This window comes from Hyperolius riggenbachi, chromosome 12, assembly GCF_040937935.1.
Source record: "Hyperolius riggenbachi isolate aHypRig1 chromosome 12, aHypRig1.pri, whole genome shotgun sequence".
NCBI classification, from domain to species: Eukaryota; Metazoa; Chordata; class Amphibia; order Anura; family Hyperoliidae; genus Hyperolius; species Hyperolius riggenbachi.
This window is the reverse complement of record NC_090657.1, coordinates 197,604,507-197,629,498: the sequence shown is the minus strand read 5'-3', so window position 1 is coordinate 197,629,498 and position 24,992 is coordinate 197,604,507. Positions and strand designations below refer to the sequence as shown.

Below are 24,992 nucleotides of genomic sequence, written 5' to 3'. Positions count from 1 at the left end.
GTGTAAAAATACACCCCAAAACACATTATACTACTTCTCCTGAGTACGGCGATACCACATGTGTGGCACTTTTTTGCACCCTAACTGCGCTAAGGGGCCTTAAGTCCAAGGAGCACCTTTAGGCTTTACAGGGGTCCTTACAATTTAGCACCCCCCAAAATGCCAGGACATTAAACACACCCCACAAATGACCCCATTTTGGAAAGTAGACACTTCAAGGTATTCAGAGAGGAGCATAGTGAGTCCGTGGCAGATTTCATTTTTTTTGTCACAAGTTAGAAGAAATGGAAACTTTTTTTTTCCTTTTTTTTTTTTTGTCACAAAGTGTCATTTTCCGCTAACTTGTGACAAAAAATAAAATCTTCTATGAACTCACCATGCCTCTCAGTGAATACTTTGAGATGTCTTCTTTCCAAAATGGGGTCATTTGGGGGGTATTTATACTATCCTGGAATTTTAGCACCTCATGAAACATGACAGGTGGTTAGAAAAGGCAGAGATGCTTTAAAATGGGAAAATTCACTTTTTGCACCATAGGTTGTAAACGCTATAACTTTTACCCAATCCAATAAATATACACTGAATGGGTTTTTTTTTAATCAAAGACATGTAGCAGAATAACTTTTGCGCTCAAATGTATAGGAAATTTTACTTTATTTGAAAAATGTCAGCACAGAAAGTTAAAAAAGTCATTTTTTTGGACAAAATTCATGTCTTTTTTGATGAATATAATAAAGTAAAAATCACAGCAGCAATCAAATAGCACCAAAAGAAAGCTGTATTAGTGACAAGAAAAGGAGGTAAAATTCATTTAGGTGGTAGGTTGTATGACCGAGCAATAAACCGTGAAAGCTGCAGTGGTCTGAATGGAGAAAAAGGCTCTGGTCCTTAAAGTGACTCTGTAACAAAAATTACAATGTTTTTTCTACCATCCTACACGTTCCTAAACCTATTCTAATGTGTTCTGGCTTACTGCAGCTCTTTCTACTATAACCATCTCTGTAATAAATCAATGTATCTTTACCCTGTCAGACTTGTGACCTGTGTCTGGAAGGCTGCCAAGTTCTTCAGTGTTGAACTGTTCCTCTATGCACACTCCAGTGTGTGTTTTATTTACATAAGCCAGCAGCTTCTCTGCTATCTTATCAGTGATAGAAGAGAGCTGGATAAAAATCCTCCTCTGGAGGCTGTGAAAGGAGCTGGTCTGTCACATACTGAGGAATTAACGACATAGGCAGAGCTGTCTGCAGGAAGCCTGTAATGTTCAGTGCATGAGAGAAGCTGGGGACAGAAGGTAAACACACAAAAGTGATCTCTTGAGATTCAGAAGTAAGGCTGTACCCTGCTTGTGTATGGATGTATTTTCTATGTGTGGACATGCTGTACATCAACCTACTTCCTGTTTTGGTGGCCATTTTGTTTGTTTATAAACAAACTTTTAAAAACAGTTTTTGACTACTTTTAATGCGGGGGGGAGCGGTGAAATTGTGTCAGAGGGTAATAGGAGATGTCCCCTAACACACTGGTATGTTTACTTTTGTGCGATTTTAACAATACAGATTCTCTTTAAAGAGGAACTTCAGCCTAAACAAACATACTTTCATTAAGTTACATTACTTATGTTAATTAAAATAGATAGGTAATATAATCTTTTACCCACCCTGTTTTAAAAGAACAGGCAAATGTTTGATTTCATGATGGCAGCCATCTTTTTGGTTGTAAGGAGGTGACAGGGAGTATGATACACAGTTCCAACTGTCCTGTGTCCTGATCACCCCTCCCAGTTGCTAAGCAACGGGAACAACAACATAGGAAATCCCATCATGCTTTGCACAGCATCAGGGAAAAAAGCCTGGGTTTTTTTTTTTGATGGGTGGAGCTTAGATAAAAATACAGCTAAAAATGATGCTTTGGTAAGAAAAACAAAGTTCTGATGCTGTGAAACTGTTAAAGATACACCAAGCCTTTTCAGTTCTGCTGAGTAGATTTTTAGTCCGGAGGTTCACTTTAAGGGGTTTTATGACTGAGTCCTTAAGTGGTTAAAGGTTATTATGCTGTTGTGTATCTTTTAGAGCAGAGAGGAGTTCTGAGTTCAGGTCCACTTTAATGTAAAGTTACTAATAAGGTCAGTATTGGTGTAAAATCACTGAAAAGGTCATGAGTCAGATCACAGTGAGGTCACTTAAAAGGACACCTAAAGTGAAAGGCATATGGAGGCTGACATATTTACTTTTAAAACAATGCACATTGCCTGGCAATCCTGCGGATCCTTTGCCTCTAATACTTTTAGCCATAGCCCCTGAACAAGCATTCAGCAGACCAGATGTTTCTGACTGAAGTCTGACTGGATTAGCCGCATGCTTGTTTCAGGTGTGTGATTCAGACACGACTGCAGCCAAAGAGATCAGCAGCACTGCAAGGCAACTGGTATAGTTTAAAAGGAAATAAATATGGCAGCCCCCCATATACTTCTGGCGTCAGGTTCCTTTAGAATATGGCAGACTTCATATACCTCTCACTTCAGGCACTGTAAGGTTAGTGTTGGGGTGAGGGGTGGCAGGCACTGTAAGGTTAGTGTTGGGGTGAGGGGAGGCAGGCACTGTAAGGTTAGTGTTGGGGTGAGGGGAGGCAGGCACTGTAAGGTTAGTGTTGGGGTGAGGGGAGGCAGGCACTGTAAGGTTAGTGTTTGGGTGAGGGGTGGCAGGCACTGTAAGGTTAGTGTTGGGGTGAGGCAGGCACTGTAAGGTTAGTGTTGGGGTGAGGGGAAGCAGGCACTGTAAGGTTAGTGCTGGGATAAGTGTGGGGGTCAGGTACTGTAAGGTTAGTGTTGGGGTGAGGGGTGGCAGGCACTGTAAAGTTATGGCTGGGATAAGTGTGGGGGTCAGCACTGTAAGGTTAGTGTTGGGGTGAGAGGTGGCAGGCACTGTAAGGTTAGCGTTGGGGTGAGGGGAGGCAGGCACTATAAGATTAGTGTTGGGGTGAGGGGAAGCAGGCACTGTAAGGCTGGTGTTGGGGTGAGGGGAGGCAGGCACTGTAAGGTTAGAGTTGGGGTGAGGGGAGGCAGGCACTGTAAGGTTAGAGTTGGGGTGAGGGGAAGCAGGCACTGTAAGGCTAGTGTTGGGGTGAGGGGAAGCAGGCACTGTAAGGCTAGTGTTGGGGTGAGGGGAGGCAGGCACTGTAAGGTTAGAGTTGGGGTGAGGGGAGGCAGGCACTGTAAGGTTAGTGTTGGGGTGAGGGGAAGCAGGCACTGTAAGGCTAGTGTTGGGGTGAGGGGAAGCAGGCACTGTAAGGCTAGTGTTGGGGTGAGGGGAGGCAGGCACTGTAAGGCTAGTGTTGGGGTGAGGGGAGGCAGGCACTGTAAGGTTAGTGTTGGGGTGAGGGGAGGCAGGCACTGTAAGGCTAGTGTTGGGGTGAGGGGAGGCAGGCACTGTAAGGTTAGTGTTGGGGTGAGGGGAGGCAGGCACTGTAAGGTTAGTGTTGGGGTGAGGGGAGGCAGGCACTGTAAGGTTAGTGTTGGGGTGAGGGGAGGCAGGCACTGTAAGGTTAGAGTTGGGGTGAGGGGAGGCAGGCACTGTAAGATTAGTGTTGGGGTGAGGGGAAGCAGGCACTGTAAGGTTAGTGCTGGGATAAGTGTGGGGGTCAGGCACTGTGTTTGGGTGTGTGTGTGTGGGGGTCAGGCACCTGGTTAGCTTTAGGCATTTTGAGGTTCAGGTCGCAGAAAGGCTAATTTGGGGGTCAAGATGCCACAACAGGACACAACCTGTTCTGACTTTTGGGATATTTCCCTTCATTCCCAAGAAACAAACTAGAGAAACTCTAAAAGGGAAGTGACATCACCTTTGTCAGTTGTGAATGGAACATGCAATATATTCAAACATTGTTCCAGTAACAGTAAACATCACAACATCCTACCCTTGTCCCAATTATCACAGAGACAGAAAGTTGGGAAAAACAAACCGCAAACATCCGAGGCTACAAACCTTCTGTATACGATCCAAAGTTTAGGGAAAGTCATAGGCAGAGTGCCACTTTATCATTTTGTTTGCTGCTAACTTTTCAAGATCATGCCAAGCAAGAACAATGAAGCAACTACAGTAATGAGCCATATTTGGCAGCAGTTGTGACATACCCATTGTGAAGTGCCGCTCACTCCCGGCTTTCACTCATCTTTACCTGCAGATGAAAAACAAAAAATAAAAAATAAAATAGAAGTGCCACAATTAGCTTTGGGAACATTGTTCTCTATCACAAAGCAGAAACTGTATATCAAAGCGTAAGGTATAATTTACCCAGCAGGATGTGCAGAGAGATTATGTTCTACTGAAATTCAAATATTTCTCTGAGATACCAAAAAGCTAATTTTCCATCTGCAGCAATTCGCACACAGATACACTGATCAGCCCTTAAAGGAACCCGAGGTGAAAGGGATATGGAGGCTGACATGTTTATTTCCTTTTAAATAATGCATATTGCCTGGCAGTCCTGTTGATCCTCTGCCTCTAATACTTTTAGCCCCATAGCCCCTGAACAAGCATGCAGCAGATCAGATATGTCTGACTGAAGTATGACTGGATTAGCCGCATGCTTGTTTTAGGTGTGTGATTCAGACACTACTGCAGCCAAAGAGATCAGCAGCACTGCAAGGCAACTGGTATTGTTTAAAAGGAAATAAATATGGCAGCCCCCCCATATACTTCTGGCTTCAGGTTCCTTTAGAATATGGCAGACTTCATATACCTCTCGCTTTACAAGAAAGGCTTGAATCACAGTGGGACGTTGCGGTTTGATGCAACGTTAAAGTCACAACGCAAAGTACAACGCAACGCGCCCAAAAAGTTGCAACGAAGCATTACCAATGCGTACAGCAGATACAGTAGAAAATACAGGCAATGAAAAGTATGCTTCCAAGTCAGTACTGGGCATGTGCAAACAGACTAACACAGCTAATAACGTGTATAACGCACTGCATGCAGTACTTTCACTTAACGTGCAGAGTTAGACCCCAACGCAACGTGTGCACTGAACGGGGCATTGATTTTTCATTGCAGTGCGTTATTTTGCATTAAATGTTGTTTTAACGCGCGACTTTAACGTCCCACTGTGAACTTAGCCGGACTCTGGGGAGATATAACTGTACTATCACACTGTTGACATGACTATACTGAGGATTCTGCAAAACTTGGGGATGGCACCACAGATTATGAGGAAACATTATTGATAGTGACGTTAGGGATAATTTGTAGCTGCAGATCTTTAACTTAGGAGTCCTAACTATTAAAGAAGAGAGGGAGAGGAAAGGGAGGGGAGCAAACTAGCAGGACTTTGGATTATCTAGTATTTGCTGCTGTCAGAGTGCATCTCGGCACATGTGTAGAAGCTCTGTACTGCTCTGTAATCTGACCTGCTGCACAGCTATCAGAAAAACAATTGACTTATTGCCAACACCAAATATTACTTTTGTTTACCTTACCTAAACTGGTCTGAACAGCTAGTGAATTAATGAGCTGATAAAAGGGGAATTCAGTTCTATAATTGAAAAAAAAAAAATTCACACCATTTGAGTACCTCAGCGTGGAATTCCATAAATCCCATAGCTGTTTGTCTTATTCAGTGCACACTGCTGGAGCCTGAAAACAGTTAAATGTACGTTACCCAGCAGGGAGGGAGCCGTCACTGCGGGCCCCTTACAGGGCTACTGGTTGTGATGCCCTAACGGCCGCTCTGAGCTCGGCTACACAAATAGATCTATAGTCCTGAATGAGAAAATCAGGTCTACTAAGAATATAGAGAAGGCTGCGATTGTGGGCTTACCTCCAGGGCTGCACCAACAACCCCCAGGCCTCTTCATAGCCTCATTAGTTTGTGGCTAGCCACACACAGACCTCCCCTAAAGCTGCTAAATTATTTCACCCCCTTTGTGGCCAGTCACACACACCATTGCTACCTTACCATGTAAAGTAAGCTCAGCAGAGCAGTGTATTATTTGTCTGCACCTGCGCTGGGTCGGGTCTTTTCTCCCTGGCAGCCACTCGCTCTATGCTGCATACTCTCAATGTATGTCCAATGATTGGGAGCAGAGTACGCAGCATAGAGTGAGTGGCTGTTGAGAAGAATAGGAGACCCGATGCAGTAGTGTGGCAGGCTAATATTACACTCCCTCTGCTGCATTTAAGGCTCATACACACGGGGCACAACTGTCGCCACAAACACGTGGCACGTGCATGTTGCGGCGACAGGTCCCCAGTGTGTATGAGGCGCGCGCTACAAACCGTCGCCAGGCGATTGACGTGACCAATCGCCGGCAACAGCTGTCGCAATTGTCGCTAGTCCGCCACGCGTACTGCGTGTGTATGCAGACTAGCGACAGCAACCCATACTCCATGAACGGAGCTTCCTGCGGGGGAGGGGGTTGGGGGAGGAACCTTCGGCGACAGCTTCCGCCACATCTCTGTCCCTTTGTGTGCCGTGTGTACGGCTGCTGCACAGAGGGACCTGGCGACAAACTGTCACTGCTTTTTCTTTTGTCGGTTGCCAGACTTCTGTGCCTAGTGTGTATTAGGCTTAACTCTGCAGAAAAGGGAGGAGGAGTAGCCCCCCATAGTCATGGGGGGTGGGGGGCTGTTGATAAGCCAATGCTTGCCTCTCAAACTGAGCTTTGTCTAGCCATTTTAGGGCTGATTCACACTGCAAGAGCATTTTAAACACTAAAGATTTTAAAAGCTCTTACTAATGCAAGGCTATGGGGGATTTTTACAAAATCACATCGCTCCAGTGTGAACACATACATAGGATAACATTAGCAAGAGCTTTAAAAATCACAAGTGCTTGGAAAAGCTCTTAAAGGCCTAGTGCACCCCAAAAAATGCTAGCAGATCCGCAAAACGCTAGCGGTTTTTGAAGCGTTTTTTCTTATTATTATGAAGCATTTTGTGTAGCGTTTTTTGAAGCGTTTTTGTGTATCAGATTACAGATATTGTTACAGTAAAGCTGCTACTGAACAGCTACTGTAGCAAAAACGCCTGGCAAACCGCTCTGATCTGGCGTTTTACATTTTTCCTATACTTAACATTGGAGGCAGAAACACCTCCGAAATCCAAAAAAAATGCAGCAGCCCGGGACTGTGTGTTTCAGCTAAAACCGACCCGCTCTGGTGTGCACCAACCCATTGAAATACATTACCCTAGCGGATCCTCAGCTGCAAGCGTTCCTAAAAACGCAACCGAACTGCTCTGGTATGCAGTAGGCCGTAGTGTGAATGAGCCCTGAGGCTTTGTTCACTTCATAAAATGTCAGCACTATCGCAAGCGCTGAGCGATTTGAGCGTTTTTTCAGCGCTTTTCACTGTACTTTGTGCTTAGAAAAGTGCTTTTACAGAGCGATTTGTTTTTTCATTTCCTGACGTCACTCAAGAATTTAACTCTTTCATTTGAAAATGAATAAATACAATGTATTTTTCATAGAAGGGCTCGGGAAATTGCTAAACAAAGCGCTTTCTTAAGCACTTTGCGATTTCGCTATACCTTCCATTAAACCAAAATGCTCAGAAACTGGTACAGGCAGCGCTTTGGGGAGCGGATCGCAATCAAACCATTCAAACCATACTATGTAACTATGTGAACACTCTTATAGGTAATCATTGCACAAGTGCTTTTAGGATGATTTTCAAAATCGCAGGCGCTTAAAGAAACAGAAAACGCTCTGTGTGTGAACAAGCGCTCACTGATCATTTCACCTTCGTCACTGACCTCAAAAAGTATGCAGCCAGTAAAGTCACTGCACCCAATCTACATACTTGCCTAGGTCACGGACACTGGATGTTTTGAATGAACTAGGTCAGCATGTGAGACAAACACTTAAAAGATGATCTCAAGCAGGTGTTAGACAAACGTTATCTAGTACATGCAAGTGCTCTCTCAGGCCCAGTGCACACTAAGGCCTAGTACACACTGGAGCGTTTCCGCTGCGGTTTGCGATCCGCTTGCGGGTGCGGATCCGCTTGGGTAATTTATTTCAATGGACTGGTGCACACCAGAGCGGGAGGCGTTTTGCAGAAACGCATACTCCCGGGGTGAGGCATTTTTTGGATTGTGGATGCGTTTCTGCCTCAATGTTAAGTATAGAAAAACCGCAAACCGCTCTGAAAAACGGCACTTCAGAGCGGTTTGCCAGGCGTTTTTTGTTACAGTAGCTGTTCAGTAACAGCTTTACTGTAACAATACATGAAATCTACTACACCAAAACCGCTACACAAAACCGCAAAACGCTAGCTGAAACGCTGCAGAAAAAGAAGAAAAAGCGTTTCAAAATCTGCTAGCATTTTGCGGATCTGCTAGCGGGTTTTGGTGTGCACCAGGCCTAAAAACCAGATTTCAGAGCGATTCTAGGCATGTTTAGAGAGGTTTTCTAAACATGCCTAGCCTGTTTTGGAGCGTTTTTGTGTAGCAGATATCAAATATTGTTACAGTAACAGCTACTGTAACAAAGAAGCCTGGAAAACTGCTCTGATGTAGCGTTTTTCAGAACGGTTTTCCACTTTCCTATACTTTAACATTGCGGCAGAAACGCCTCAGAAATCTAAAAAATGCTGCAGCTCCAGAGTTTGCGTTTGTGGAGAAAAAGAGCCGCTCTGGTGTGCACCAGTACTCAGATGGACGGCTGAAACGCGCGCTTGTTGGGCATCTGCCAGCCACAAGCTTTTGTTGGCTGCAATTTTAGTGCAACCAAATGGTAGTTTTTGTGGGAAGCAGGAAACTGTGGCTACAAATAGTCACTATTTCCTCTCGTACATGAAATTTGTATGGGCAGCTATGGCCGTGCACCAACTTCCGTAGCATCCAATATTTTTTGAGGAGCTTATATTGGTGAGTTGAGGTTAGGCATCAGTGGGTGTGTCTTTTAAAGAGGAATTTTAACCTAGTATCGAACTTCATTTAAAGTGGTCCCAAACAAAAAATAAAAGATTTCAGAAATAAAATCTATTTTCTAACTTATAATAATAAATAGCAGTCTCTTTTCAGCTGCATGATGACAAATATAAAATATGTTACATTTGTTGGAGAAACCCCTCCCTTCCTTTCATATTGCCGGGACAGAATCCGGCAAACTGGTGGAGTAGGTGGTGTCCAGCAATGGAGGAATTGCTAATGGCTGCCCCCAGCATAACCCTAGTTATGCAAAGAGGAGGGTGAAAAGCATGCACTGAAATGTTCATAGGCTTAAGGCCTGGAACCCACTGAAAAACGCAAAACGCAACCGCTAGCGTTTTGTCTGAGCGGTTTGCAAGCGGATTCATGCGCGTTTTGGGTTGTGTTTTGCAACATTGTATTTTTTTCCCCAGCGGGTGCCTAGCGTTTTGCGTTTTTATCCTGATTGGTCCTGTGAATTATTTTTAATTTTGTTACAGTGTGCTGAACCGCAAAACGCTAGCAAAACCGCTCAGTTTAGGTTTTGCTGAGCGTTTCCGCTAGCGGTTCAATACTTTACATTGAAGCGCTAACGCTCCCAAAATGCTGCAGGTCCTGCGTTTGCGTTTCTGAGAAACGCAAACGCTCCTGTGGAAGTTGCCCTATCCATTAACATTAGCCCAGCGTTTTGGCAAACTGCTAGCGTATCGCAGTGCTGCCAAAACGCTGCCAAAAGCGCTCCTGTGGGTTCCAGCCCTGAAGGAGTGTTTATTTATCTTTGTATGTGTCAGAGTGGTGCAACTAAATATTTTGAATGAAAAAAATGTTTGGTTTGGGTCTGCTTTAAATCAGTAGCCGATATCCCCTTTCCCAAGAGAAAGCCTTTTCCTTTTCTCAAATAGAACATCATGGGGGTCTGTGTGGCTGATACTGTAGTGAAACCCCTCCCCCACAGTGTGATGTACAAACAGTTTGCGGTCTGTAAGCCTTGCATCGTGGGAAATAATGTCTGTTTCCAATTGCCAAGCATGCAATATCTCCCTTTTAGGCTAGGTTCACAGTGGTCAGTTGCATTGTAGAAGAATTCTACATGTCATTCTGCATTGTAATTGATCACGTTAATTCTAACTCGCTGCATGCAGGCTTTGTATTAAAGTCTATGGTCAGTCTCCATTGCAATTCACACTCATAACATGTGAGTTATATAATGGACCACTGTGAACCTAGCCTTATGCTACATACACATTTGGAAGATAAATGAAAGATATCAGACCAATTCTACCCCATTCCATGTAGTATGAGAGCCACACCTACACAGTCTATTCTATTGTGCTGAACTCCCCATCAGATGAAAATCTTTGCAGGGTGCTCTACACACAGATGCGGTACACATGCAACAGATCAGTATATGCAAAAGATCTTTTCCTGCAAAAGATCCATTCATGGTCTATGATATCTGCAGATCATCATACACACCTTGTTTAACAGACATTCATCTGCAGATGATTGTCAGATATGCAGATGAATGTCTGTTAAACAAGGTGTGTATGAGGATCTGCAGATCTCATAGACAATGAATGCATTTTGCAGGAACGGATCTTTTGCAGGAACAGATCTTTTGCAGATAATGATCTTTTGAATGTGTACATCATCTGTGTGTGCAGCATCTTGCAAAGATTTTATCTGATGGGGAGTTCAGCTCCATAGAATAGACTGTGTAGGTATGGCTCTCATACTACATGGGAGGGGGTAAAATTGGTCTGTGATCTTTCAAGTGTGTACACACCATAAAGCCGCATCTACACACGTAGATGTGGCCGCGATGCTCCTTATCAATCGAGCAGCTAATGCGGCTCGATTCATAAGATCCAACAGGACGGATCTTGCTTCCGCCGATTCCCTGCTCGCTCCCCGCGAGGGGACAATGGCAGGGAACCAAGCGGAAGATAAGCGGCGCCGGCGGGGAATCGAATGCGGGGCACGCGCGGGTACGCGGAAGAGGCGATCCGGCGGCTAATCGAGCCGCCGGATCGCAGCCTCATCTACGCGTGTAGATGAGGCTTTAGAGTTGAATATTCTGAAGACATCACTTGCCAGTACTAAAGAAGTTGCCACGTGTGATAAATTTCTGGAAAAAAAGCAAATTTATTAATTATGTTATTTTCACTACAGTTCTTCAAGGTTAGGCAAACGAGGGGGGGGGGGGGGGGGTCAGTTAGGGATCATTAGGGTAGTTGGTTAGGAATCGGCAGGAGGGATCAGTTAGGACTTTACGCACACTCCCACGGGAAGACGTACCCAGCGCGCGCACTGGACTTGAGGTCTGTGAGGAGCGCGGACACACTGAGCACGCGCAGCGTAGTATGTGCGGGTCAAAGGGCACACACGATGGGTACGTCTTCCCACGGCAGTGCACGCGTACTCCTGGACATACTGCACATGCGCTGACCAGGGATTTAGAATGGACGGATTTTCATGAAAATGGAGGCTGACGCTGGGGCAAGCGAGGTGCGGTAAGTCACTGCACTACTCTACACACACACACACACATTTTATAAAAAATTTTACGACTAAAGGTATCCTCTAAGAATTGTAAAAGATTTATACCTCCCGATCATACCTCCCTGATCAGCAGAGGCGTAACAATAGACCCTGCAGGGAATGCAACTGCAGGGGGGGCCAGAAGCTGCAGGGGGTATAAGTTTATTTTTCCTGTCCTGAGAGACTGACAACTAAGGGTACAGAGGGAAAAAATCTGCTCTATGCACAATTGTTCTAATGACTGCATATGCTCAGCTACTGATGAGGAATATTACATAGTTTTGTAGACAAAGATTTGTAGACAGTCCCTATTCAGTATGCAGCAGAGTCTTCTGTACAACGCTCAGCCAAAAGTTTTGCAGGGGGGCCCAGTGATTTAAAGTTACATCCCTGCTGATCAGCTTTTTTTTGTTCCATGTGTGAGCTTTATCGAATGTTATAGATTGAGAACAAGATATGCATCATTACATACATGTGGTCCAACAATGGGAGGGTGCCCATTACAGTCTTAACATGTGTATGTAATATGAGGGACTGAGGCCTGGGACTCACTACAAAGCGCAATCACTAGCGATTTGTGGCAGCTCTTTGCAAGCTATTTTGGGAGTGATTTTCCTGCTCCTATACAATACATTAGAATGGAAATGCTCCCAAAATGCTGCATGTCCTGTGATTGCAATTTGCCTAAGTGGAATCTGTCCCATCCATTCACATTGGCAGAGCGTTTAGAGAAATCGCTAGCGATTGAAAGCGATCCGTAAACACTCACTCTAGTAGGTCCCAGTCCTTACACAAGCATCCATTCATAAGGTGGGTACACACATCAGATAAAAGTCTTTGGAAAATGAAAGATCACAGACCAATTTTACCCCCTTTCATGTAGTAGAAGAGCCATACCTACACAGTCTATTCTATCAGTAGAGACAAAAAGATACAGAGCCGGCACTTGCTGTGTTCCGTGTTTAATCCATAGGCCTGTGATACATAGATTGTGGTACGTCAGTTACGTGCAGTATAAAACTTCACATACCGTTGGGTGGAGGCTGCGAGCTGTGAGCTGGTGGTGGGTGCTGGGCACAGAATAAGCCTGACGGCCGTTTCGCGCTAGCAGAGCGCTTCTACGGAGGCTTGTACCAGGTACAAGCCTCCGTAGAAGCGCTCTGCTAGCGCGAAACGGCCGTCAGGCTTATTCTGTGCCCAGCACCCACCACCAGCTCACAGCTCGCAGCCTCCACCCAACGGTATGTGAAGTTTTATACTGCACGTAACTGACGTACCACAATCTATGTATCACAAGCCTATGGATTAAACACGGAACACAGCAAGTGCCGGCTCTGTATCTTTTTGTCTCTACTGCCAGATTATGTCTATTTCCAGCCTGAGCACGCTGCCTGTGCCATAAGGTGAACCTGCCGCAACCCTGCGAGCCCTCCTTACTGCTAGTAGATCCAACTGCAGTGCCGACCCCCCCCCCCCCCCCTTTTCTTTTATATCTCTTCATTCCAACAGTCTATTCTATGGAGCTGAACTCCCCATCACCAATTATCTGCCGATCTGAAGATCCATCCTGGTGAATCTGATATGCAGATGAAGTCTGTTAAACAAGGTGTGTACGAGATCTGCAGATATAGACTATCAATGCATTTTGCAGGAACGGATCTTTTGCAGATACTGATCTGTTGCATTTGTACAGCATCTTTGTGTACAGCATCTTTGGGCTCTATTCATAAAAAAGTTGTGGTGAAAAAACTCCTGGAGGGAAAATACCGCAGCGATATTTTACACTTCTGGGTGGTCATTCAAAAAAATCTTGCCAGCTGCGATGCAAGAGCGGAGATCTCCCGCTCAGAGCTGGGACAAGGTCCTCCTGCACCCAAGGCTGAGACACCAAAGTGCGCCCCTCCATCCCTCCACCCCAGCCGTCACACACTGATTGCTCTTAGATTAAGAGGCACCCCAGGGCCCCCAACACCTTAATCTCTAGTTATCTGGCTTGTAGTCACTTCCATGTATCTCCTTTTCTTATTTCTTTCTGCTTCAAACACAATAATGAATGACAGCTGAATGAATTGTGCGCCCCCTCCTACACTGCGCCCTGAGGCTGGAGCCTCTCCAGCCTATGCCTCGGCCCGGCCCTGCTCCCGCTGAAAGCTGGCGGTAAGCTGTCGGAAGGCATGCGGAAACACTTCAGCCGGCAGAGTCCCTCCGTGCACTACTCTCTCTGGGAGGTCTGTCCCATTCACTTGTATGTAATCCGCAAAATCAGAGGAAGCGGTATTTCCCGTCCACATACCGCTTCCTCTAAACTTTATGAATGGCCATTTTGTTACTTTTTTCTAGATAAATCTAGAAAAACACTGGAGAAGGCGGAAATTTCTCGCTCTGCTGGGGGATTGTAGATTTTCATGCGGGAACAGCTTTTATGAATGCCCACTTTGCTAAATGGACGGGAAAATCTGCTGTTTTGAGCGGAAAACTTGCGGTAAGGTTTTATGAATAGAGCCCTTTGTGTGCAGCATCTTTCAAAGATTTTTATCTGATGGGAGTTCAGCTCAATAGAATAGACTGTGTAGGTATGGCTCTCATACTACATGAAAGGGGGTAAAATTGGTCTGTAATCTTTCATTTTCCAAAGACTGTTATCTGACGTGTGTACCCACCTATAGTGTATTCCCTCAGTTTACCCTTCTACTGCAATAGAGTTATGGTAACTTTGACTCTGAAAAGCTAATCCTATAACAAAATCTGTCACTGCAAATAAAGTAGTCTTTTTTTCAATGTCTTCACCTACAAAACCAGTAAGATGCTGGATCATGCAAGTTTTCAAAGCACATTTATGCAACTTAAAATGGACCAACTGAATCCTGCCAAAGTGAAATTCGATTGATCGATTTTCAAGCTGCATGCATTTGCATTGAAATTTAGCATAATCCTGCATCTACTTGAACAATTTTCATTTTGTTGACCCTCCCTGGTCAATACTAGAGATGAGCAAGGAGTTGCACATAACTTCAGCAGGCATACAAATTAAAATGTAAATTGTATGATCTTGAAATAGGGCCAGACAGAATCAGCAGGAAGTGAATCTGGTTAAATTCCAAGCTGCATACAATTTACATTGAATTTACATACAAGCTGGTACATTAGTATATCACTGACCATCTCTAGTCATTACTAGAGATGTTATCTGGATATTCCAATTTAGCAATGTTTTTTGTTTTTTGCTCTTCAGCCAGTAAGCATCAACTCACCCGGACTCAACAAGAAACTTTGCAGGGGCCCAACCAGATTCTGAAGGAATTATTGATACTGGGCAGTGAGCGAGATTACCAATCTGATTATCCCTATACAACATTTTAGTACAGCCCAGGTGAATTACATTTCCCATGCAATAGATTGCTGCAATCTGTACAGAATCTGTACTCATCACTAGGAATAGTCATTAAGATGCAAATAGTTGAGCGAGTTGATGCAGGATTATGCTAATTTTTGCAGCTTGAAAATTGGCCAAATTCCACCACATTTCCATTTGGTTATTTTTTAAGCTGCATAAATGTGCATACTAAAGTTTGCATAATCCTGCATCACCTCAGAGTTAAGCGCTAGTCTAGTTTAGGGGACCCAGCAGAAAACCTCATAGGGAAATCAGCTAACGTGATTGGGTAGACAGCACCCACTCGAACATCTAGGTTTGCTGGGTAGCCTAAGGCCTCTTTTCCATGAACTGTTTCTAGGCAGTGAAATGCCTCTGAAACTCTCACAACTGCTCACTGCTGCCTGGTAACTGCTTGCTGAGCACACAGCTCAACAGTTCGTGGAAAAGAGGCCTAAAGCTGTCTACTTTAGGGGACCCAGGAGAAAACCTTAAAAAGGAACAGTTCTCCAATCACAGCACCCTCTGCAGCACAAAGCATTGCGATTGGTTAAATAGTGTGGGTGTAGTTTACTACAGCCTATCTAAAACCTAGATGTTCAAGAGGATGCCATCTACCCATTCACATTAGCAGAATTTACATTTCAGGTTTCTTGCTGGGTCCCCTAAAGTAGACTAGCATTCAGAATTATTTCCATCTCATTGACCATCCCACTCATCTACTATCATCGCCGCATTCACAAGACATGTGCAGTACACGATTTAGCGGTATGTGGCAGCTATAGTACAATGCATAAAATGTACACCATGAAGTCACTACTATCCCCAGACTACACATCAGTAAGTGACTGGTTCACTTACAGAGGGGTGAGTTACCCTCCTCTTGTGATGCTTTCCTGTAAGCCAGTGAATGGCAGACATGTCCCTTGTGCATCAGCCCTTACTCAGTGTTATTTTAAGAGTGTGACAAGTTTCATAGGTGCCAATAAAATAAGCTTTTCTGATTGGTAGTAATAACAGAATGATAATGGTGTATAGCACACTAGATCCCCCTTGTTCTGCAGTGCTTGTGGCTGCAGACACCACAAATCCTAATCGCATAATAATGCTTTAGTAACAGTTACCTGGAAAATCCTCAGGGCAAACACAGGTGAGCTGCACTTACTGTCTGGCACATTCCCACACTGTCAGCAGCAGCAGCCAGGCTGCTGGAGGAACTTCTAGTGCTCAGGAAGTTGGGAGGACGTGGCAGGCAAGAGAGAAAAAAAAAAAAAACTTTCCTCCTCCCTGGCCTGCTGGGAGTGGAGCGAAAGAATGAAGAGCTACAGTTACAGCCTGCATTCCTCCAGCAGCTCAGCACTGCCTATCTCCACCTCCAGAAGATCCACCACCTGTGAAACCCAGAGAGACAATTACTTTACATCTGAATAATAATATTCCAGTATTTGTATACAGTAGCACTGTTAGGGCTGATTCACACTACAAGAGCTTTTTAAAGGCGTTATCAGGGAAATTATATAAAATGAGCGGTACTTATCCGTTAGCCGGGTGCATCCGGCAGGTGGCGACAAAACTCCACCAGAGTTACAGCTTTCCCTACTATCCATGTCGGCCTGGAGGGGGAATAGTAATTAGCGCCACCTGCCGGATGCGCCCGGATAACGGATAAGTACCAAATGAGCTTTACTCACCTGTGGCTTTCTCCAGCGCCTTGCAGCCGACTGTCCCACGCCGACCGCTCTGCGCCGCCATCCCGGTCTCCATGCACAGTGGGGAGGCCGGCTCTGAGGTGGTCCTCAGTGCGCCTGCGCGAACCGCCGCTGTCAATCAAGCCCACGTTGTACGCGGCTTACTTTGCGCCTGTGCAGTAAGCCGCGTACAACGTGGGCTTGATTGACAGCGGCAGTTCACGCAGGCGCAGTGAGGTCGGCCTCCGCAGCGGTCGGCGTGGGACAGTGGGCTTCAAGGCGCTGGAGAAAGCCCCAGGTGAGTAAAGCTAATTTTGTCTAATTTCCCTGATAACTCCTTTAACCCTCCTGGCGGTCTAATTAATTTCGCCAGGAGGGAGCGCAGCAGGTTTTTTTTTTTTTTTAAATCATATAGCGAGCCCCCGCCCGCTTCGATCGCCTTCGGCGATCTCCGATCAGGAAATCCCGTACAAAGAACGGGATTTCCTGTCATGACGTCATTGGGAGTCCCGATCCACCCCTCAGCGCTGCCTGGCACTGATTGGCCAGGCAGCGAACGGGGTCTGCGGGATGTGGGGCGGCGTGGCGCGACGGATAGCGGCGATCGAGCGCAGGGCGGCGGCGATCGGTGTGCTGACGCAGCTAGCAAAGTGCTAGCTGCGTGCAGCAAAAAAAAAGTATGCAAATCGGCCCAGCAGGGCCTGAGAAAACCTCCTGCGCTGCTTACCCCGAACTACGTTCGGGGTTACCGCCAGGAAGGTTAAGTGCTAGTGATTTGAAAAGTTCTTTCTAGTGCAAGGCTATGGGGGATATTTACAAAATAACATCACTCCAGTGTGAACACACACATAGGATAACATTAGCAAGAGCTTTTAAAATCACAAAGTGCTTAGAAAAGCTCTAGTAGTGTGAACAAGCCCTTAGGGCTGGAACCCACAAGAGCGTTTTTTTGAGCATTTTGGCAGCGCTGCAATACGCTAGCGTTTTGCCAAAATGCTCAGCTGATGTTAATGGATGGGGCAACTTCCACAGGAGCGTTTGCGTTTCCCAGAAACGCAAACGCAGGACCTGCAGCATTTTGGGAGCGTTAGCGCTTCAATGTAAAGTATTGAAACGCTAGCAGAAACGCTCAGCAAAACCTAAACTGAGCGGTTTTGCTAGCGTTTTGCGGTTCAGCACACTGTAACAAAATTAAAAATAATTCACAGGACCAATCAGGATAAAAACACGAAACGCAAAACGCTACACAACCGCTGAGGAAAAAAATACACTGTTGCAAAATGCGACCGAAAACTCGCATGAATCCGCTTGCAAACCGCTCAGGCAAAACGCTAGCGGTTGCGTTTTGCGTTTGCGGATTTCAGTGGGTTCCAGGCCTTAGGGAGTCTCACCCAAGAACTCCTTGCTGAATAGATGCTGACTCCCTGAAATAGGAAGAGCCGTGATTTGAACCCTATTTGTCTCCTATGTCAGAGGCAGAGCGCTTAAAGGGGACCCAAACCAAACATTTTTTTTAAATCAAAATATTTAGTTGCGCCACTCTGACACATACAAACATAAATTAACACTCCTTCAAGCCTATGAGAATTTCAGTGCATGCTTTTCACCCTTCTCTTTTCATAACTAGGGTTATACAGGTGGCAGCCATTAGCAATTCCTCCTTTGCTGGACGCTATCTACAACACCAGTTTGCCGGATTCTGTCCCGGCAATATAAAAGGATGGGGAGGGGTTCCTCCAATAAATGTAAAATATTTTATATTTGTCATCATGCAGCTGAAAAAAGGCTGCTATTTATTATTATAATTTAGAAAATAGATTTTATTTCTGAAATCTTGTATTTTTAATTTGGGTCCACTTTAAAGAGACTTTGAAGCCTCAAAAAAAAAACCCATTTTTACTTAACAGTCTTTTTTTTTTTAACAGTTGAATTTTATTGATTTTTTTGAAAATTTACCAACAAGAAGAAAGTACAGTACAGTACAAATCAGGTACGTCCATTAATAAGAATTACATCTTCATATCATGTAAAATCACATTAGGGATTACAAGAATAACATGTCAATGATATGGCAGGAGAACATAAACAGTACTTAACAGTCTTTACTAGCATTAATGCCCTACCTGAAACGCCACATCCCTAAACTCTCAATTAAAACCCCCTGAAATCCCGGGGCAAAAATCCACGACTTTTAATGTTGTGGATTTTGCTGCCCGGGGAGGCAGAGCTTTGCACTTTAGCTCTGCCTCCAGACCAATCAATCTGTGCTGATCGCCGCCTCTCCCCGCCCCTCGCAGTGAAAGAAGCCTGAGAGGGGTGAGAGGAGGCGGATATCGGCACAGATTGACGTGAGTAGAGGCAGAGCTACTGCCCAAAGCTCTGCCTCTACACAGAAGCGATTCCCAAATCTTCCCCGGGGATTTTGGGGGTATTAATTGAGAGTTCAGCTGCAGGGATGTGGCGTTTTAGGTAGGGTATTAATGCTTAGGAAGACTGTTAGGTAAAAACAGATTTTTTTTTTTTTTGCGGCTTCAGTGTCTCTTTAAAGAGAACCTGAGAGGGGTAAAATAATTGATACTTACCTGAAGCTTCCTCCAGCCCCATGACCATTGTTGACTCCGTCGCTGTCCTCCAGAGTAGTGCCATTCGCCTGGTAACCCTTGTTCAGTTGCGTCAGTCCCACTGTGTTCACCCACCATGCCCACTGTGCTTGCGCCGTACTACCTGGGCAGGCACAGAACGTTCCCAGCGACAAGCGCACACGGCTTACTGAAATAGGAAGAGCCGAGATTTGAACCCAGGTCTCCCATGTCAGAGGCAGAGCACTTATAGAGAACCTAAGGAAAAGGGGGTAAAAGACTGAGAGTGAGTTTTCTTTAACATCTAGCTATAGATAGGCAGATTCCACCAAGAGACAGATCTCTTTGTGATCAAATCTGTTGGCTGCCCATTCACCGCAGGCTAATTCCCTATTCATACTAGCATGACATGAGGAATATTTTCTTGCGACCGTGTTCCCGTCCGTGTATGAGTGTGGCCACACCGCGCAGGCACCAGTAGGTTTTGCATCTGCTCAGCTGCATGAAGCATTTTTCCTCATGAGCGACTTTGTGCTATTGCATAGGCAGGGCCGGATTCACCATAATGCACTGTTGGCATGTGCCTAATGATGGTAAGGCGGCTCACTCCCCTTCCCTATTGCCCCCCTCCTTCCCTATGCAGAACTTAAATGAGAAGCTGCTCACCCAGCTCCCGATTTCCACTGATGAGATCTCCCCTTCAGTGGGGGCACCACTAGCTACTTAGCATTAGGTAGCCAGAGGTGCCTTCAGTATTAAGGGACACCTGTAGCTATGACGGGCAAGGAATGTAGAAGAGAAGTGACAGCTGGGACAGCCAGCACGCTTGTGGTGTAGTTCAGTCGGGGTTTGTAGGCTCATGGAGGGCAAAATCTAAGGTGCCAGGACATCTGTGCCTATAGGCTCCTGTGATGTAGATCCGGGCCTGTGCATAGGTGCAAACCCTACCAGAGCCTGTGCAGTGTGACCATGCTTTTACATGGATGGAAGCGCGGACACACTGGGAAGAGGGTGCCAGCAAGCAGCAGTGGGGTCAAGGAAGATCAATCAGAAGATGAAGGAGGATCAATCAGGCAAGTATCTCATTTTTGTAAGTGCTGTGGTATGTTATACAGGGGCGTAACTATAAATCACCAGACCCTCAGCAAAACTTTGCACCCCCCAACTCACACACACCTTTTCTCTTGCCTACTCTTGGTGACTCCCCTGGCCAGGGACCCATCAAACAAGCATTGACATAATAATCTTTCTTTTCTACCAAAGATGTTTTATTTAAAAAATTCTCATTTACAACAATAATAACATTTAACCGTGACCCTAACAGTAGTGATATGATAAATTCAAATATTGAGTCACAAAGTATGGTCTTAAAGAGACACGGAAGCGAGAATAAATCTCGCTTCTTGACTCATAGTCAGCAGGGGCATGTGTGCCCCTGCTAAAACACCGCTATCCCGCAGCTAAACCAGGGTCCCTGACCCCCCAACCCCCCCCCCCCCCCCCTGCAAAATCAACGACCACGTTGGTCGTAGATTTTGCTGCTCTTCACGCAGGGCTAAGGGCCCGTTCAGATCACAAATGCGGATGGCCATGCGTGCGGAACGCGTGTGGACCGCAACGCGTACAAACGCATGGCCATCCGCGTTTGTGTGCGTTGCGTGGCTGATCCCATCACTGAAAAGTGAATGGGACAGCCACGCGTTTTAGCAAAATCTGCGTGCAGCATGCGTTCCCGGACCGCACAGGTCCAGAACGCATGCAGTGTGAACATCAGACATTGCACTCTATGCGTATCGGCCACCTGCACGCGTTTCCAAAACGTGGCTGGAAACGCGTGCAGTGTGAACGGGCCCTAACGGCTGCAGCCCTGCCTCTCAGCGCCGTCTATCAGCGGCGCATCGCCGCCTCTCTCCGCCCCTCTCAGCGAAGGAAGACTGAGAGGGGCGGGGGAGAGGCGGAGATACGCGCTGACAGACGCGCGTGAGGCAGGGCTGCGGCGGTTAGCCCTGCCTTAATCCGGAAGAGGGGATGCGCTGCTCGAAGGGGATTTTGGGGGGTAAGGGACCCTCGTTTAGCCGCGGGATAGCGGCGTTTTAGCAGTGGCACACATGCCCCTGCTGACTATGAGGTCTGAAGCGAGATTTATTCTCGCTTCAGACTGGGGCCCATACTCTGGTCGATTTCAGACATCGATCGATTCTACAGAATCAATCGATCAAAAATCGATTCTTTCAAATTCCCCATTCGAACGATTTCCAGCATTTTGATCGATTACAATCGATTTGATTTAAGAATGGAAAATCTAGGTCGATCTGCTGCTGGCAGCAGATCCATGGCCCATAGAGTTGCATTGGATCTAATGGTCCAATAATGCATTTAGATTGATTTCCAATAGATTTCATTCTAAAACCTGTTGGAAATCTGTTCCTAGTGTGTGGCACACATCAGATAGACTCCTGTCAGATTGGACTTGACAGGCATCTGCCAGAAATCTATCTGATGGTCAAATCTGCTGCAAATCTATAAGTGCATGGCCACCTTTAGAACCCTGCCCCTCATTTCCCTCCCTAGTCCCCTCCAAAAAGAACCCCCCCAATTCCCTCTCGGAACAGTATAGCTGCAAAAAAACAATGCATAACAATAATATGCAGGATGTTGAAATATGGTCTAACAAAAGAAGACCCCATTGCACAAATACACAGGAAAGTTACCTACTCTGATGATCTCATACTAAGAGGCTGAGACAGTCTCCCCAGATCTGTACTCCAAGCTACCCAGAGTGCCCCCAATTTGTTTCAACAGGTACCATTTCATCTGTACAAACGATCCCATTAGGGCATTAATTTCTGAGGATAAAGTCTCCAGGATATATTGTTTCTAAATTTTAAAGAACCCTTTAGTACATTTCTCCAGAGCTTGGAAAGTATGCAATTTTTCTAGCAGAAATAGTAGTGAAAGTTCCTATTTAAGGTGCAAGAGAGTTGGGTGTTGTGGAGAAATCCAAACCTGGAAGACCACCCGTCTAGCTGCAGCCAGAATAATGTGAAAAGGCGCAGACGGTTTTGTCCTATGGTTTTCGTCCTCATCTTTATGGTAGTTAAATAGACAAAGCATAAAATCCCGGATAACCAACTTTTCACACATAGCATTTGCATAGGGAATCACATCATCCCAAAAGTTATCAATTGCAAAACACTCCCATATACAGTTTACTACGCCAGCATCTGGAGACTTACATTTAGGACAGGCAGGAACATTGTAGCCAGGGGAACTGCAATATTATATTAAATGCGTATTTAGTCCTATGAATGAACAGGAGATATGAAGTTCTATACAACTCATTTTTAACATGGTCTCTGAAGAAACACCCTAAACCCCTGGATAATATGTTCCTCAGCCAATTGTCCTGCAAATCCTTTTTACATTTTTTTTTATAAGTGACAACAATATCCTTCTCTTCATCTCTCCTATTAAGGCCTGCTGCCAGTTCTGCTAAAGGCAACACGGGGCCCCCAGGATTGATAAGATTATCCATGGCTTCTGGTAGGGCTGATATCATAATCTTCACACCCATATTAAGTGTAGCCTCAAAAACACCTGAACTGAAGGATGGATCCATTTATCAGGGAGTGAAGTAGTAGTTGAGGCCCCCTTGCAGCTCTGGGGCTGCTCCACTGTAATTACACCCCTGGCTAAAAAGACTAGTATACTCACTAGAATATGGAAATTGGTGGGGCCTCTTCTGTCCATTGTGGTCTCCCCAGAGAGCTCTGTACTATTCCAAGCTCCAGTGTAGCTGTTCCTCAATTAAAGCCATTATGACGCATTAGAAAACTTCAGCTCCATTTTGCCGGTTTGATTTACCGAGCCTGTAATGCAATGCTGATGGCAAAGTGAAATGGAACAGCTCTAGTCACAGTGTTGAATGATATTCCTCTTTCTAAGTACCGTCTCAAACAGCGGCGGAACAAAGAGGCAACTACTTTCAAACAGTTTATGAAAGATAATTCCATTGTCATCGCCGCTATAGCAACAGCCTTACACATGATAATGAGGCTTAAAGGAGACCAGGTGATCATTCAAAATTACTCTCTCATTAGCCTTGAACTGGAGCTTAGCTCAGCAGATGTTTGCTGGGAATATTCCTGTGATGCTTAACAGGTTGCTATAGGAGCTGATTCCTCTGTCACCGAGTATGTATGCATTCTATGAAGTGAGCCTTCTCTGTGTAGCAATATGATCTAGGAAAGAGAAAGAAAATGATTCATACAGCTGAATAAACAATGACTATAGGTTAGCGCTCAGCGTAGTATATGGCATGAAGGAAGTCCTACAGAGGATAAAGGTAACAATGTTCAAAATAGCTTCCTAATTGCATTCTTTTAATAGTCTCAACATCTCCGGAGTCCTGGGACAATTTCCAGCAAAGCAGAACTGTAGAGTGCATTGAAAACGTGAATAGCAAAATAGATCTTGTATGAAAGTCAATACCTGTCCTGTCCAGTAGTTCTCTGACACAGGCCCAGTTTTAGGGGCTGGCGAGGTGGGTTACTGCCATGGTGAAGTGGCGGAGGGAGAGAAGCGAAGCAAAGGGGAGGGGAGGGGGGGGGGGAAGTGATCCAACTCTCTAGAATCCACCACTGGATGCATACGATCCACCATCTGCCTAAGCATCCTATACTCCATGGCTCCAGTCTTGTCTATCATCACGTGAAACGCCGGCACCAGCAGCCAGATGTGATCCCTAGTATATGTAGCCAGATACGACCCTTAGTATAAGTAGTGCACAATGGAGTGGGTTTAAAGGGAACCAGAGAGGAACTATAATAAAAAAAAATAGAACAAGCTTTTATACATACCTGGGGCTTCTTCCAGCCCCATAAGCCTGGATCGCTCCCACGCCGCCATCCTCCGCTTCCTGTGTCGGCGGTACCGGGTCCCGTCACTTCCGGCGGACGCGGCCAATTGTCCGCATCACAGGGGCTCCCTCCATACCCGTACGCATGAGGCTGCGCAGTAGTCAGCCTCATGCGTACGTATACGGAGGGAGCCCCGTGTGATGCGGACAATTGGCCGCGTCTGCCGGCCGACTGGCGGCAATGACGGGACCCGGTACTGGCGGATCCAGGCAGCAGAGGACGGCGCCGTCACATGGGAGCGATCCGTGCGTATGGGGCTGGAGGAAGCCCCAGGTATGTATACAAGCCTTCCTCCAACGTCTCTGGTTCCCTTTAATGTAACTCACCACTCCAGGATCCAGCGTCGGACGCATGTGAAACATCTTCCTGCTGGTGCAAGTGGGTTATGTGATGACAGACACCGCTGCAGCCAGGGAAACCAGGACGCCTACCAGGAATATGTATAGCATGTATGCAGTGGATCCTGGATTGGTGAAGCACTTCATCCTTGTGCTCCGCACTCTGCCATATGTGGACCCTAATACTGGGGACTGCTATGGTTACTCATGGGGGGGGGGGGGGGGGGGGGGGCGGGGGGAAATCACATCTGGCTACCAGCTAGTGTTTCCTATAGTGCTGCCAAATACTGGGACCTTCTCTGGCTGCCTAATACTGGCGGCTCCTCTAACTATACTGGGAGGACGACATCTTTCTAAGTATATTGAGATTCACATCTGGTTCGCTATACCAGGAAGCCTACATCTGACTGCTTTTACTGGCAGTCACTTCTATCTACCTGTATTGGGGGCAAATATAGCAAAGTCCCCCAGAGTGCAGTGGAGCTGTGTACATATACTTACCTTCTTTCATCGTGCCCAGTCTACTCGTCCCCCTGGGAGCCACACACACCACTGCATGCCCGGCTTCTGATGTATGTCATGTAATCGGGTGCCAGAGGGGGCAGCATAGAGCGAGCGCGTCCCAGGAGGAAGTGGAGACCCAACATGGCG

The 24,992-nt window shown here is 45.9% G+C and overlaps 2 protein-coding genes across 2 annotated transcripts in view; one reads left to right on the top strand and one right to left on the bottom strand.

Moving 5' to 3' along the window:
- The window catches only part of SLC2A10 (solute carrier family 2 member 10), a 57,489-nt gene extending 41,453 nt beyond the window's left edge, over positions 1-16,036 (bottom strand). Inside the window, exons 1-2 of the mRNA XM_068262942.1 lie at positions 15,942-16,036; positions 4,130-4,173 (exon numbers count right to left, since the gene is read on the bottom strand). Coding sequence (XP_068119043.1) covers positions 4,130-4,133 — 4 coding nt within the window. The 5' untranslated portion in view covers positions 4,134-4,173; positions 15,942-16,036. The remainder of the gene's footprint in view (positions 1-4,129; positions 4,174-15,941) is intronic.
- Positions 1-24,992, top strand: part of TMEM220 (transmembrane protein 220) — a 292,061-nt gene that overhangs the window by 213,669 nt on the left and 53,400 nt on the right. The window lies entirely within an intron of this gene.